The sequence below is a fragment of the Gordionus sp. m RMFG-2023 genome, chromosome 5, assembly GCF_954871325.1.
Source record: "Gordionus sp. m RMFG-2023 chromosome 5, tfGorSpeb1-WG-v2, whole genome shotgun sequence".
Classification (NCBI taxonomy): Eukaryota; Metazoa; Nematomorpha; class Gordioida; order Chordodea; family Parachordodidae; genus Gordionus; species Gordionus sp. m RMFG-2023.
In genome coordinates, this window is record NC_088779.1 from 11,978,613 (window position 1) to 11,993,398 (window position 14,786).

The 14,786-nt window shown below is 25.8% G+C and overlaps 1 protein-coding gene across 1 annotated transcript; it reads right to left on the minus strand.

Annotated features, from left to right (window-relative positions):
• Nucleotides 1-644: 644 nt before the first annotated feature.
• LOC135929522 (uncharacterized) lies at nucleotides 645-5,113 on the minus strand. The gene is made up of 4 exons (XM_065466135.1): nucleotides 4,979-5,113; nucleotides 4,809-4,934; nucleotides 4,649-4,771; nucleotides 645-982 (listed from the first exon to the last, which is right to left on the minus strand). The coding sequence occupies exons 1-4, from the start codon at nucleotides 5,093-5,095 to the stop codon at nucleotides 731-733; spliced, it is 618 nt and encodes a 205-aa protein (XP_065322207.1). The 5' UTR covers nucleotides 5,096-5,113; the 3' UTR covers nucleotides 645-730.
• Between the last annotated feature and the right edge of the window lie 9,673 nt (nucleotides 5,114-14,786).

Here is a 14,786-nt window from a genome sequence, read left to right on the forward strand (position 1 = left end):
TTTTTTTTATATATAAATATATATATTAAAATGCAAAAGAATTTTTAAGTTAATTTTTTTTATATAAATTCAATTAAAATGTCAACATATTTTATTATTATATGCTGGAATTATTATTTTTTATTTCTAGTATTAGATACTTACAATTATTTTTTGGGGGAATCATTGGTAAATTCCTTTATTTTAAATCAAACATACTACCTTCCAAAATTATACTTTGTTTTTTTAGAATTACGTCTACACGATAGAAATCAATATAATTAATTATTTATATTTAAAATAATTTCTAATAAAAAGATTTTATTCTTACAATTTCATATTAGTTGATTGTATGCGGATAAGCTAAGGAAATACCTGAATCAACACTAGTGATTTATCATTAAAAACAAATTAAAATCATTCGATTTTTATAATTAATTTTACATAACGAATAATCTAATAAATAATTTATCTTGTTTAAAAAAAACAGATTTCTTACTATCAGTTATTGTGAGAAATTTCTTTATTTATAAATTTGAAACGATTGGTTGTTTTAGATGGTAATAGGTCAATATTTTTTTTAAAATATTTTATTAACAGGAATTGTATAATTAAAAGATAAAATAAATATTTTTTTTACATAAAAAAAATTTCTTTACCCAGAATTGTTAAAAGTATTACTTTAAATACACAATAATGATGCATGGCGGGGATGAATTTATGATACAATGATTATAAGAAATATATATTCTTAATGTTTGTTGATAACTTTGGATATGAGCGGAAAGGATCTTAAAATTTTTCGTAGATCTTGATTTTCTTGATTTAGTAATTTGATCTTTTGGCATAACGAAAAGTAATTATCACTGTGTTCATCTTTCCTCTCTAAAATAGAATCATCTTGGGTGCTTTTTTCTTTAGAATAGGTGGTAGTGTCTAAAGCTATTGCTTTACACATGATTCTAGCCATTTCTTCAACTTTCAAAGCTAGAGTGTCAACTTTCTAACAAAATAATTAAAAAAAAAATAAATCTAATAAATATGCGGGGAATTATAAATTATCTTTTTCTTAAATTGATATTTAAATTCTGAAACCCTTTAAGGGTCATCTCACGTAAGATCAAACACCCCATAGCGGGTTACTATTTTTTAGTTATCAAAAACGAAATTTTAGCTCATTAGCAATTATATTATATTACACGAGATAATGGGATAGGTATAAAAATAAGCATTTTTTTTAAATACTTTTCTTATGTAAATAATTTGTTTTTAATTAAAAAGAGTTAGAAAACCACGCTAATTATTAGATATTTGTAATCCTATCAGTATAATTTGGTTTTGAATTTAACTATTTTTATACAGAAAATGAATTTCAGTATGTATGAGCCCAAATTTTTTACCCGCCCAAAATATTTACTTTTAGGCTTGAGTCTGGCACTATTTTAAAAAAATTTTCTAGGGCCAGACTAGCCAGATATACTTTTATTTTGTCAGGCTGGCCGATCTGCAGGGCTCCTAATGTGCAGACCATAAAAATATAAACCTAATAATTGTATTATACGTATTTGATTTGAATAGACATATCTACTATTAAAGACCACATGATGTGACATCATAACAATATCCTAGATGCAAGATACAAATCAAAATATAATCTAACCAAACTTGGGTTTGCCAGACATTTTCTTAAGACTTTTTATGAGTATTATTAGCTTGCTCCTACTATAAAATCAGAGGCGTTGATAGCTTTTTAAAAAAATGGGGGGGGGGAGCTTTAATTGCCCTATTTGGAGGAGCTTCAGCCCACTTCTGTTCCCCCTTGGCCATGTCTAGATTTCTAAAATTAATTATAATATACAGGTATTTATTAATGAAAATAATATCTAACACCAATAGAATCCAATTACCAATAAAATGTCCTTAAATAACCTCAACATATATTTTAGATCTCTTTAACAAAAAAAATTCAATATTTTTGCTGAGTTCGTCCTTTGATTGCATTTATTTTTCAAGATTATAATGGGACTAATACAAGAACCTGAAATAGCATTTGTTTGTATACTAATAAATATTGAAAAAAATGAATGTATAATAAATTTAAACTACGTTAGCATATTCTATGTATTATTTCTAGGGCTGTGCCGATATTAAATATCGGATCGGTACCAATATTTACCGTTTTCTGAGAATATCGGATCGGGCCGATACCTGTAAAAACCGATCCGATCTTTTTACTTTTCTTTTTTTTTGTTATTTTATGTTATGTATATCTATTTAACATTATAATATTTTCTAAATAATTTTTTTAAATTTTATTTCTTTTTTAAAATAGATTTTATAGTATTTTAAAAGTTTTTGTTATAAAAATAGAAAGGAACACCCAAAGTTTTATTCATTTTAAATCTTTTTAAATAACGTCAATTTTTTTATTTATACTGATTTTTTTCAATATGGTAACTGAATTATGGAAATATTTTACAAAAGACAAAGATAATTCTGCAAAATAGGTTATCTGCGGAATCATCTGAGTCTGCCTTCAGTACGGCAGGAGATATAGATAGTCTATATCGTAGAAGCTTATTCCCAGAAAATCTGGATTTTATAATTCATACAACATAAAATGGATATATTATTAAATATATATTTTTTTATTATAGTCTTAATTGTAGAAATAAAAAAAATTAAATTAAATTCATAATTCGATTATTTGCATAAAAAAATATTGATTTCTTAGTTACATTTGGTTCAAATGGAGGTGATTAAAAATTAGAAATATCGGATCGGTATCGGATAGGGTTTGAAGCAATATCGGAAAATATCAGATCGGATCGGTGAAAAATATATGGATCGGTACAGCCCTATATTTCATATGTGTAAAAATAAATAACTTTAAATTATAATATTATATTATTTTGATTTTTCACTATTTTGTTTTTTTTACTAAAGGTAAAAGGAAAGAAGCTGTAATAACAAAATGATGTAAGGAAAAAAATATTTATCTAAAAATAAGGTATAAAAATTTGTAGATTTAAATGGGTGTTAATAAAAATTGGGTGCAAATTTAAAAAAAATAGTGCTAATTAGTGAAGGTCATGGTCTAGTCTTTATAATTATTTTGTTATTTTATATATATTTTCCTTTTACTTATTTAATTGTTGTTTTATCATTTTATAAATATAAAAGTAAAATTTTGACAAACTTATTATATTCATAATATATTACAAAATAAAAATGAACTAAAAAATGCATAAAAATGGGTTAACTCATCTTGAAAGGTAATACAAAATAACATAAAAACAAAAATAAAGAATTGAAGAGTAGGGGAAATTTAAATATTAATAAAAGACCAGTCCACACTGAAAAAAAATCAAAAACCAGTCTGGACTGTGGTCAGAAACCAATAGGACAGGTGATTTTCACTAATACTAATCATTTTTTAAAATTGATGTTTTTTTTTAAAAATGGGGTGCTTTAGCACCCAAAGAACCTAGCTAATGACACAACCTGTATAAATTGTTTATTATCCTCAAAAGCCCAATAAAATTAAATTTAGATCAGACCTAGATTGGAGCTGAAGAAAATAGGTTCAGTGCAGGCTTCTAGCACTGCCTGTTTGCTATTTTTAACCTTGTACATAATAGTTCTTACAGAAAAATTATTTTTAAGGTTTAAAATTATTAAAAATAATTACAGGCAAAATTAAATGGTTTAATAATATTGAGAAATCTATAACTTTATCTATTGATGCATATATAATATAATTGTGATGAAATGCTTAGTCATTATATTTAGATTAAAAATTTTATAAAAAGTATTAAGGCCATGTCCTAGTTTGACTTAAGTCTATGTAGCTTCCACTAAACAGCCTAAAAAGTAAGAGATAATTTTTTTTAAGTGTGCCTCTCATTTAATCTTCTAAATAAAGATTGGGGATATTAATAAATAAATATGATAAAAAAAATAAAGCTACCTAACACTTAAAAAAACTTAGTGTCATAGTTCAAAAGCTGTTTAGCCAAGTATCAAAAATGAGTTAAACCTGGACCAGAGACCTTCATGGACCAAGCTGGCCCATAGGACAGGCTAGGTTTGGGCCTAATAATATGTTCTCTATTGGGTCTGGGCCAGGCCTATTTGAATTTTTTTTTAAATAAGCTTGGGCCGAAAATTATTAAATTTAAATTTGGCTTATTTAAAATAGTTGCTAACTTAAAAAGGTATTGCCATTTTTTCAACAATAAATTTTAGCATTGAAACAAAATAATTGCCTAAATACATTTAAATATTGTTTACTTTTATTAAATACAATAAATTAAATTTTTGAATCTGAGCTTGGGAATATTTTAAAATATTTGGGATGGGCCAAGCCTGGGTAAAAAATTTTTCTTCTGCAGGCCTGAACCAGACTGATCAAAAAATTGCCCATGAAGGTCTTTGACCAGGACACAGCCAAATGCTAGGCAAAATTTACATTATCTAATAAAATTTTCTTAATATAAAAGATATAATTAAGTAAAAAAATTTTAATTAAAAAAATATATCTTATTTTGAAAAGATGTGGTAGTAGCTACAAATTTTATTTTATTAGGGATAATTGGTTTGCATTTGCATCTAGGCCTGGCAATCATTGTTTGATTACTGGATTTACCAAATTTAATAAAAAATGTACTTTGCAATGCTGAATGGGATCATAATTAACATGATTAATTTGATTTATTTCCATTAATTTTATCATCTGATTTCTATACTTTTTCATGATTAATTCCAACATTGCTTTGTGCTCTTCTACATTCTGAAAAAAATAAATATATAACACATCTAAGCTGTACTCCTTTGAGACTTAAATTTTCCTTTTTTAATTTTGTAATATATAAACTTTCTAAAATAATTCTTTTATGATAATTATTTGATTCTGGTGATAGATTAATTTTTGATAATTCTTTGAGATCTTTATTCTAATAATTTATGCATAAACAAATAAACATTATTATTTGCTAACAAAATCTTTCATGGTTTTAATTTTATTCTTGATTGTCATGGCTTTATTAATTAGCTGATCATAACCTTTATCTTGTTGAGACAATTGTTTAACTAAAAACTCGGATTCTGCTAACATGTGAGAAATATAGACCGAACAAAAATGTTAAAGAAAGTAAATAATAAATTAGAACTGTACTAATCATTGCTCGAATAAAAAATAAAATCTTGTTGATGTGTTTATTACATAATCTTGTTATGAAATGTCCTTCACTTAAAAATCTCTTATAATACTACTATCCCCACATTGCTTGTCAGATTTTGTCCCCTTTGTTCGTCATATATCTTTATTTTGTTTTACACGATTTGTAAATTATATAAAAAGATTGTTATTGTTGCAGTTTTGTTTTACAAAAAAATGCATTCAAATCGTAAACAAAAATAATGTTTTATTAAAATATCCCCGTCTATGTAAATGAGAAAAAATCGCGTGATATTTGTAGATTTTTTCATACTTTAACAGTTTTAAAAAGTGGGATGTAGAACTTTTTATTCTTCGCTAGGGAGACTATGTAAATGTTGATTAAAGAAAAAGAATATATAATGGAGAAATTATGATGCGAAAGGGGATTATATTTTTTTAACTAAAATTTACTTTTTCTTTTTTATATTACTTTTTCTTTTTTTATATTAATTTTAAATTTCTTTTATTTTGATTATGTTTTTCACTTTGTATTTAATTATATTTATTAATTTTTGATAAAGGATTCAACTATAATTTTAGTATTTATTTCTTTTTATATTTACGTATTAAGTTCACAAACAAAATCTTTCAATTGTGACAGTGGTGTTGGAGAGAGGAGGCGACAGGGCAATTACAACTTTCAGTCTAATGCAAATCAATATATACGGTGGGACAAGGAGATGTGTCAAACTGCATTCTAATATAAAAAAAAAATTCCAGAAGAACGTAAGAAAAATATGTAAATAAAAGTGAAAAGGAAAAATTATTTTGTTAAGATTATGTTGATATATAATATAAAATCTAAAATTAAAAACAAAGAATTATATAGGTAACATTCATAGTAGATATGATATAAAGAAGTTTGTGTTTAGTTATTTAAAGGTGATAATTAGGAATTTTCTATTTAGAAGTTACTGGTAAACTAAAATCATTTGAATTTTGAAACTAATAGAGACTATGATATTTTAGATTTTATAAGTATTATTAATTGATCACTAGAAATAACTATGACAAAGAAAAAGAAACATAAATTGCGAAGGTTAATATTAAACTAATAGTTTGCTAAGATATAATAATTTATTAGAATATAAATTTATTGTTAGGAAATAGTTGATGTTGTAATTAAATTCTTATTGAAGATTTACGTTTAACTTTTATTTTAAGGGCTGCGAGAGATAAAACAACCTCAAGGATTTGATATGTGAATTTAGTATAATATTGGGTTGAAGATTAACCAAAAATCTTCATAAAGAGAAACGGCTTTCCTCATTAGGAAATTTATGCCGCAATCGAGCTTAATTAGAGATCGGATTTTTATTTTTTTGAATCATAAATAAGATTTGAGATCAATTATGAAACATTATTCTAATAATAGCAGAAAGAAAAACATGCTTTAGAAATATATATCCTTGTTTTTCAACAACATGTGTTGAAAACTTTAATGATTAGATTGCATTTGTTGTTAAACAAAGTAGGTGTGAAAACCATGATGATAGAGTTCAGTGGTTGTTCAACAAACATATATATGAAAAATATAATGATTAGACTTCATTAGTTTTTCAACAACGTGTGTGCGAAAAGAGATTATATATTTCAGCAGTTTTTTATCAAAGGATATAAACAATATAGAGAAGAAAATAAATAAAAGACTTGAACGCCAAATAAAGTAGGAGGAAATAAAGTTGCAATTTTTTTTTAAAAAAAAGAAGATATATTTATATTTTGGAAAAATATTTAGAATTTTTTTAGATTCAAAATTATCAAGAGAAATTTAGATTTAAAGGACTACTAACGCAAATAACTCAATGAAGATATGGGTCTGAACTTCATTGAGGGTAAAGGGGTTGTAGAATTTTATATAAATATATAATTATTTAGCATATTTTGACTATATTATTATTTTAAGATCTAATTTAGAGGAAAAAGTGAGCAAATATTTTGAAGTTAAGAAATTGATTATGTAAGGAAGAATTAGATTAGAGGTGATAACCTTAAGAAGGAGTGAACATATGATATATTTTAGGTAGTTCAAATTTGAGAATAAATGTAAGAAAAAGGGATAAAATAGTTCAGAAGTTATAAAGGGTTAAATATATTTTAGGTAGAGGTATTAGATGCGATTACCCGAAACCTTAAGACATAGATTAATGAGAATAAAGATATCTTAAAACAAAGGCGATATCCTGGCAAGTGCAAACCGTCTTAAAAGACCCGAAAGTCTAAAGATATATACGGTTTAGATGCCAAGAACTAATCAATAATAAGAGGACGTTAAAAAACAAGCGACTAGATAGAATAAATGGTCAAGACGTTCGTGCTGCAATCGTTACTCACCAATATAGCCAAGTCTAAGATACGAAAGTCGGCGATCATAGAGACAGGAATTCGTGGAAACCATCGTTAATCGCAGACAAATTATCGTCAATCGTTTACCGTCATTAGTTACCAGAAAACGTTCGAAACAAGCAAAGACTATAATAATTTACCAAAGGGATTAAAACGAAATATAATTAAAAGAGACTAGAAGAATTCATCGTGAATCATAATAACGGGCGTGAATCGAGTTCGTCAATTGTCTATAGAGATCAAGAGATAATCGTTTACAAGGGGTTGACAAGAAACAGAAGGATTCAAGAATTTCAGATTGTAATCGGATACAAACAGTCCTTAGAAGTGAAGAATATTAGACAATAGACAGCCGTCGTAAGAAAGTAGAAGACATTAAAGATTAAGACGAATAGATTTAGTGGAGATACAAGATCTGTAAAGTCGAAATCGAAAGAAGTTGGTCATTCGCTGATTGGTGGGTCTAACTTAAGTGGAAGGGTGTTGCAGTTTTGCTTTACAAAAAAAATGCATTATGCAAATCGTAAACAAAAATAAGGTTTTATTAAAATATCCCCGTCTATGTAAATGAGAAAAAAACGCGTGATATTTGTAGATTTTTTCATACTTTAACAGTTTTAACGTGGGATGTAGAACTTTTTATTCTTCGCTAGGGAGACTATGTAAATGTTGATTAAAGAAAAAGAATATATAATGGAGAAATTATGATTCGAAAAGGGATTATATTTTTTTAACTAAAATTTACTTTTACTTTTTTTATATTAATTTTAAATTATTTTGATTATGTTTTTCACTTTGTATTTAATTATATTTATTATTATTTAATGAAGGATTCAACTATAATTTTAGTATATATTTCTTTTTATATTTAGGTATTAAGTTCACAAACAAAATCTTTCAATTGTGACAGTTATTATATTTATTTTTTTCACTTAAAATTGTTTTATTATTTTAGATTTGTAAATTATAAACAAAGATTGTTTTTATATTTTATTTACTTGAAACTGGTCCTAGCCAGTTTTAAGGATTGCCAATACGCAGAGTTGGGCAGGTCCTCCGGAAAAAGAATCTAGATACAGATACAGATTCTTCATAAAAAATGAATCTTAGATACAGATGCTAGTATCTTTTTCAAAATATCAAAATGATACAAGATAAAAGATACTTATATCTTTTACTAAATTAGAGTATCTTAAATACAAGATACTTTTAAATTATCATTACCTATTAAATTAGAATAGTTTATAAATATAAAATACAGTTTTTATTATTTATTTGTGAAGAACATAGCATACACATAACATATAAGAATGAATATTTGCAATAATTAATAAAATATTTATTGATGAATTAATCATAATAACCAGGAATTTTAATATTAATTTTTGCCCATTAAGAGCTTAAATAGGGAAGGGAGAGTAGTATATTTGATGGGAGTTGAAAATCTGCAAATAAGAAAAAAAATTAAATCAAATGATAATTAGAATTTTCAGGTTATTTTCTGTGTTGTTCTAAATATAGATTATATACGAAGTATATGGCTAAATGGCATCTCTAAAAAAGTTTTATTTTATTCATTATCTTTAATAAGTATTTATCATTACTTGTTTGTGATATTTATGTATTTTTTAAATTAGTTTTATTTTCTAATATGACTTATTAATTCTTGCATTTGTAATATGATATATATATCTAAATATCATTTAAATCTCTTTTCAATTTTTTTTTATATATTTCTTGAAAAATCATTAATTATATATAAAAAATATGAAAATAATATACAACATTTTCTTTAATGCATTATAAATTGATTAAATTTTGTAAGTAAATACTGTAATGTAATTTTATTTATTTCATAAATAAATAAAAGTAAAATGTAACTAATAAAGTTTAATTTCTACCTTATTATAATTATTTTATTAAGAGCCTTTTAAAATTATCTAATATTATATATCAATTGTAGCTTAAATATTTCCTCTAATAAGAACTTGCTAAAATAATTAAATATAAAATATATTAGGAATGTGCCGATATTTTTTATAGGATCGGATCGGGCCGATATTTCACCCATTTATAAATATAGGATATCGGTCAATATTATAAAATTTAATCCGACATAAAAATGACTTCTTTAACAAAAATAAAATTTTAAAAATAGTTATATCTGAAATCATTTAATTTTATAAATAAAATCGAAATCCATTTTTATGTATATTTTTTTAATAATGATAATTAATTTATAAACATTCTAACATATTGTTATTTTTTTGCGCATTCTGTTTATAAAAGTGTGCAGGCACGTACGCAGCGGAGGGGGGAGGGGTCAGGGGGACAAATCCCTCCCCCCCCTCCAAAAGCCAAAAAATGCAGATGCCGGATTATATTTTTCAAAAATATTATTGTTAATATTAATTAACATTTGTTAATATTTATTCCTATCTCATATATATATTTAATTATATTTATTTATCACATTCATCTACTAAGTTATTTTATCAATTAAATTCGATTTCAAGTTTTCCTTGGCGTAATTTATCTATTATTTTCAAATTTTAGTGGCGTATTATTTATCTAAATTTCTAGTCAAATAATAATTATCTCTGAAACTCCTCGTCCAAGAGGGAGAATAAATTGCAAGCTTGTCCAACGAGGTCGAGTCTCCACCATTAACAGCTTTTATGGATTTAGAAGAGCCGATTATTAATGCTATTACTGAAATATCACAATGGCTTGAAAGAAATATTCCATCAGAAGCAAGAAAATTATTGGATTCAATACCTATTCCAAAGTTTTTTTCCCATTAGAATGTATTATTTAATTATACAACTATTTTATGTAATACTTTTCAAAAACATGACATTGACTTGATTAAGAAGATGAGACTAGCGGAGAGCATTTTATCAGAACTCAAGGAAATTAGAGCTAATGTTGATGAAGAATTTCATATTTATATGTTATTGTTGAGTCAAAAACAGAGCTATACATGTTTAATATGTGTCCCCCTCGACTTGCAGCAAGCAAGCTCATCGTCAAAACATTAATATAGGATAAGTAGAAGAGTATTAAAAAACTAATATCCCCTCTCTTAGATACATTTATAACCCAAATAAATGAATGGTTTTTAATTCGTCATGCAGCACTTACAAATCCGCAGATATTACTTTCACAAAAGCCTTTCCAACCTTTTTCAGATAGTGATAGAAAAAATGAATAAATATTTGTTAGATTTTTATCATGATGATGTTAAAGTATCTTATAATGCTTTATTAGCTGAATAACTATGATTAAAAGATTAACTATGGTTGATACAGTCCCAAAAAATGCTATGGATGCGTTGCATTGTTTCAAACACATTTTAGATTATATTCCCAATGTATTAAAATGGTTATATATATTAGCAACTCTTCCCATTAGTAAACTAATGAGAGAACATTCTCTTTTTTAGGAAGAATAACAGAGCCATGCAGAGGTGCCATTTGCAGGGCACTGTCCATATTTTTTTAGAATTTTTTTCGGCCAGTGTTTTTTTTTTAAAATTTTCAGGCCCCACCCGGCTTTTTTGAAAATAAAATTTTCAGGTCCCTTCTTATCTTATCTTATCTAGCACGCACGTTGGTCATAGACCAGCTCAAAATGAGTGATTTTATGAATGCCAACTATGCCGATTTTTTTTAAAGGATACCAACAAACCTTGTACCCAGTTGTAATTTAATAAAAATGTGTGGAACTTACCCTTTCCGATTTAGTAATAGTGAGATTTAGTAATGAGTATTATAAAAGAAAATATAATCTTATCTATTTTTGAATCCATAGAATAACCACATTAATAATATAAATTACGTCGTTGGATTTTTTTATAAACAAAATTTTTAATATATAAGAACAAAAAAATATAGAATCGAGATCATGAAGCTATTATGATTTATTTTATATATTGTTTTTTTTGTCGAATTGAATTGTACATAATTGTTTTTGGATTATGGCTAAAATTCAAGATTCAATAATAAATCCTCGATTTTACATAAAATCCAGTTTGTACGATGACCAAAATGCCCGCTAAGTCCAGTATTCTTTGACAATCCCTGACCATCGAACTCCTTCGATCCCTTTCCATCCCCGATGGGAGTTAAGAACATTGGCTGTTCAACCATCGGGTTGGAGGAGGGATCGACTGAGTTTGATAGTCCGGAATTGTCGGAGAGTATGACTGGGAACCTGACTTGGAGGATCGAGATTTATTGAATTTTAATTTTAGCCGTAATCCAAAAATTATATGTCTATGTATACAATTTAATTTGACAAAAAAACAATGTACTAAATAAAATCATAATTGCTACAATCTCGATTCTATATTTTTTTTGTTTTTATTTATTAAAAATTTTGTTTACAAAAAAAATCCATCAACGTAATTTTTATAAAGATTTTATACATATTGGCCATCCTTAAAACTGGCTAGGACCAGTTTCAAGTGAATAAATAAGCTTTGTTTAACAAGTCGGGTAAAAGAAAATAAAATAATAATACAGTTTTATAAGTAGAAAAAATAAATATAATAACAATCTTTCTTTTTATTTACGAATCGTGTAAAACAAAATAAAGATATATGATTGACATAGGGGACAAAATGTGACAAACAATATGGGGTCGTTTTGAAAGAAGTAGTATTATAAGAGATTTTTAAGTGAAGAACATTTCATAATAATAATATGCAACACTTATTAAAATATTATATTTTGTTAACATTATTAAATTATAATATAAAATAACCCTAGTGAATCAGCCAGGGTGGCCAGATGTCACAATTTAGCCGTGATTCTCACGATTTCATATCTAATTTTTTACTTACCCACGTTTTCTCACATTTCACGCTTTTCTCACTTTTCTTGAGTAAATTAAAATAATCACACTTAGTCTCACAATTTTCTCATGTTTTTAAATTTTTTCAAAATATTTTTAAATTTTTTTAAAATATTTTTAAAAACAAGTATAAAATTTTAAATTAATTTTTTTTAAAAATATTTTAAAAAATTGTATTTGTTAATAGTCAACTATCCAATCATATTCATTGATCAATTACTCACAACAGAAATTCAATTTTTAGAAAGTTTATCAAGTATAATTATAATATGAATTTAAATAACTTACATATCTTTTATAGATTTTATAAATCTTATATTAAAACTCGTAAAATTTTAAATGAAATAAATTAAGGGCAAATATTATAAAAAATCTAAAAAACAATCAACCGTATTCAATACTAACGGGTGCATAAAATAAAGGTAATATAAAAACATTTCCCTTATTACTTAGATACTTCAACAAAAAGAATGGAATAAATGTTTAATTACTTAAAAATTTTTCGTCTGACAGTGAAACCCCTAAAGACATATCTAGATGCTTGCCAGAAAATTTAAAATTCGCTGAACTTGGTATTGCTAATGTAACGGCCTATTGTACAGATAACGCATCTGTAAACTTTGGGAAAAATTAAAGTATTTGGACATAATTGAAAAACCATAGTAATAATAATATGCCAATGAGTTGTATATGCCACATTCTTCACGATTCGTTTAAAAAGGCCATAATTTTTTTTAAATATGATAATGAGAGTATAGTAATTAAATGCTATAATGAATTTAGCAACTCGTCAAAAAGAGTTACAATTTTAAAAGAATTGGTAGAATGGTGCAATTTAGAATGATCAGAATCACTTCGCCATGTTCCAACACGCTGGCTTACATTAATCCCAACGATTAAGCGGATGCTTAAGTATTTTCAACCCCTTAAAGAATATTTTTATCATTATCAGCAACCCCACCAATTTTGAAAATAATTTTTGGAGATGATTTTGCAGAGGCATATTTAGGTGTTATTCTTAACGTTGGCACTTTAGTCAATAACATAAATTTACAATTGCAATCTGAAGATGTGTTAGCACTATATATACATGATCTTATCTTAAAATTAAAGAATTCATTAAATTTAAAAATTCAATAAAATTTTTATGGGAGTATTTCTAAAAAATATTTTACAACATAATAATGATGTAGAAAAGGCAATAAATTTCAAAAATGAATCAAAGATATTTATAAAAAATATTATAGAATATGTAGAAAAACGTTCCGATATTATAGATAATATATGGAAATATCTAGCCCTATGACATTAAAATAATGTCCAGAATTTAAACAATTACAAAAAATCATTAGTAATTATAAAATACCAAACATAGATATAGAAATTCTCTTTGAGGAATAATCAAAATTTTATTCCTATTATGAAGAAAAATTATCAAAAATCTATCACATGAATACCCAAGAAAAATGAATGGATTTTCTTTCTAATAAAAACTCATTGATAGAGAAAATATGCAGTTTTCTATTTTCTATTCCGCATTCAAATGCTTCATCAGAGAGAATATTCAGTCTAATGACTATTGCTTGACGAAAAGAACGTCATCATTGGAAGCTGAACTTATGGTTAAACAAAATATAACTATTCATGTAAAGGGTTTTCAGCCTATTTCCACAGTGCCGATGGGAAATCTTTATTGCCTCTTTTAAAATCATCCATAAAATATTATAATTAATATTATGCTATATTTATAAACATGAGAAAATTATATATCATAATTGTTATTAATAAATCAATAAAGAATTTTCATTGTCTTTAAAATCTTGTTATATTAAATATACATATTAACTTAGATGAGTATGCTACATCAATTACCCCGGCCGAAGGCCCGCAAATTGGGGGATCTGGAGGGCAAAGTCTCCCATTAATTATTATAAAAAAAACTCACGTTTTCAAGTGAAGAATATCTGGCAACCTTCCAGCCCCAAACCTAAATTCTTGCCCGCGATAGGCCATATTTATTTTATAAGTAAAAATATTTTTGAATCACCCACAATTATTAAAATTTCAAAATCTGCGAAAGTAATGCTGATAACCGCAAACAAAATAAAATTATCATGAGTTCAGAATATAATATAATTTGAATATACCATTGACCAGATTAGTAATTATTATTAGACAAATAATTAGTGTATTTTAATTAAAAATATCTAGTTAATAAAAGATATTTTAAATATAAACTATTCTTGTTTTTTTAAGAGGAGTTAAAGAGTGTTTATATTTGCAATAAAGCAAATATTTGCTTTTCACATGTATATATATATGAAAAAATAATGATTAGTTTTATAATTTCCCATGCATTTGAAACTTCGCTATTCGTGTCTTT

Bases quoted from the DNA above. Each gene is read 5' to 3' on its own strand.
- LOC135929522 (XM_065466135.1), bottom strand. From the start codon at position 5,095: ATGTTAGCAGAATCCGAGTTTTTAGTTAAACAATTGTCTCAACAAGAT. The intron at 4,772-4,808 runs GTACAGCTTAGA...TATTTTTTTCAG, and splicing joins AAAATTTAAGTCTCAAAGGA to AATGTAGAAGAGCACAAAGC. The intron at 983-4,648 runs GTACATTTTTTA...TTATTTTGTTAG, and splicing joins ATCCCATTCAGCATTGCAAA to AAAGTTGACACTCTAGCTTT.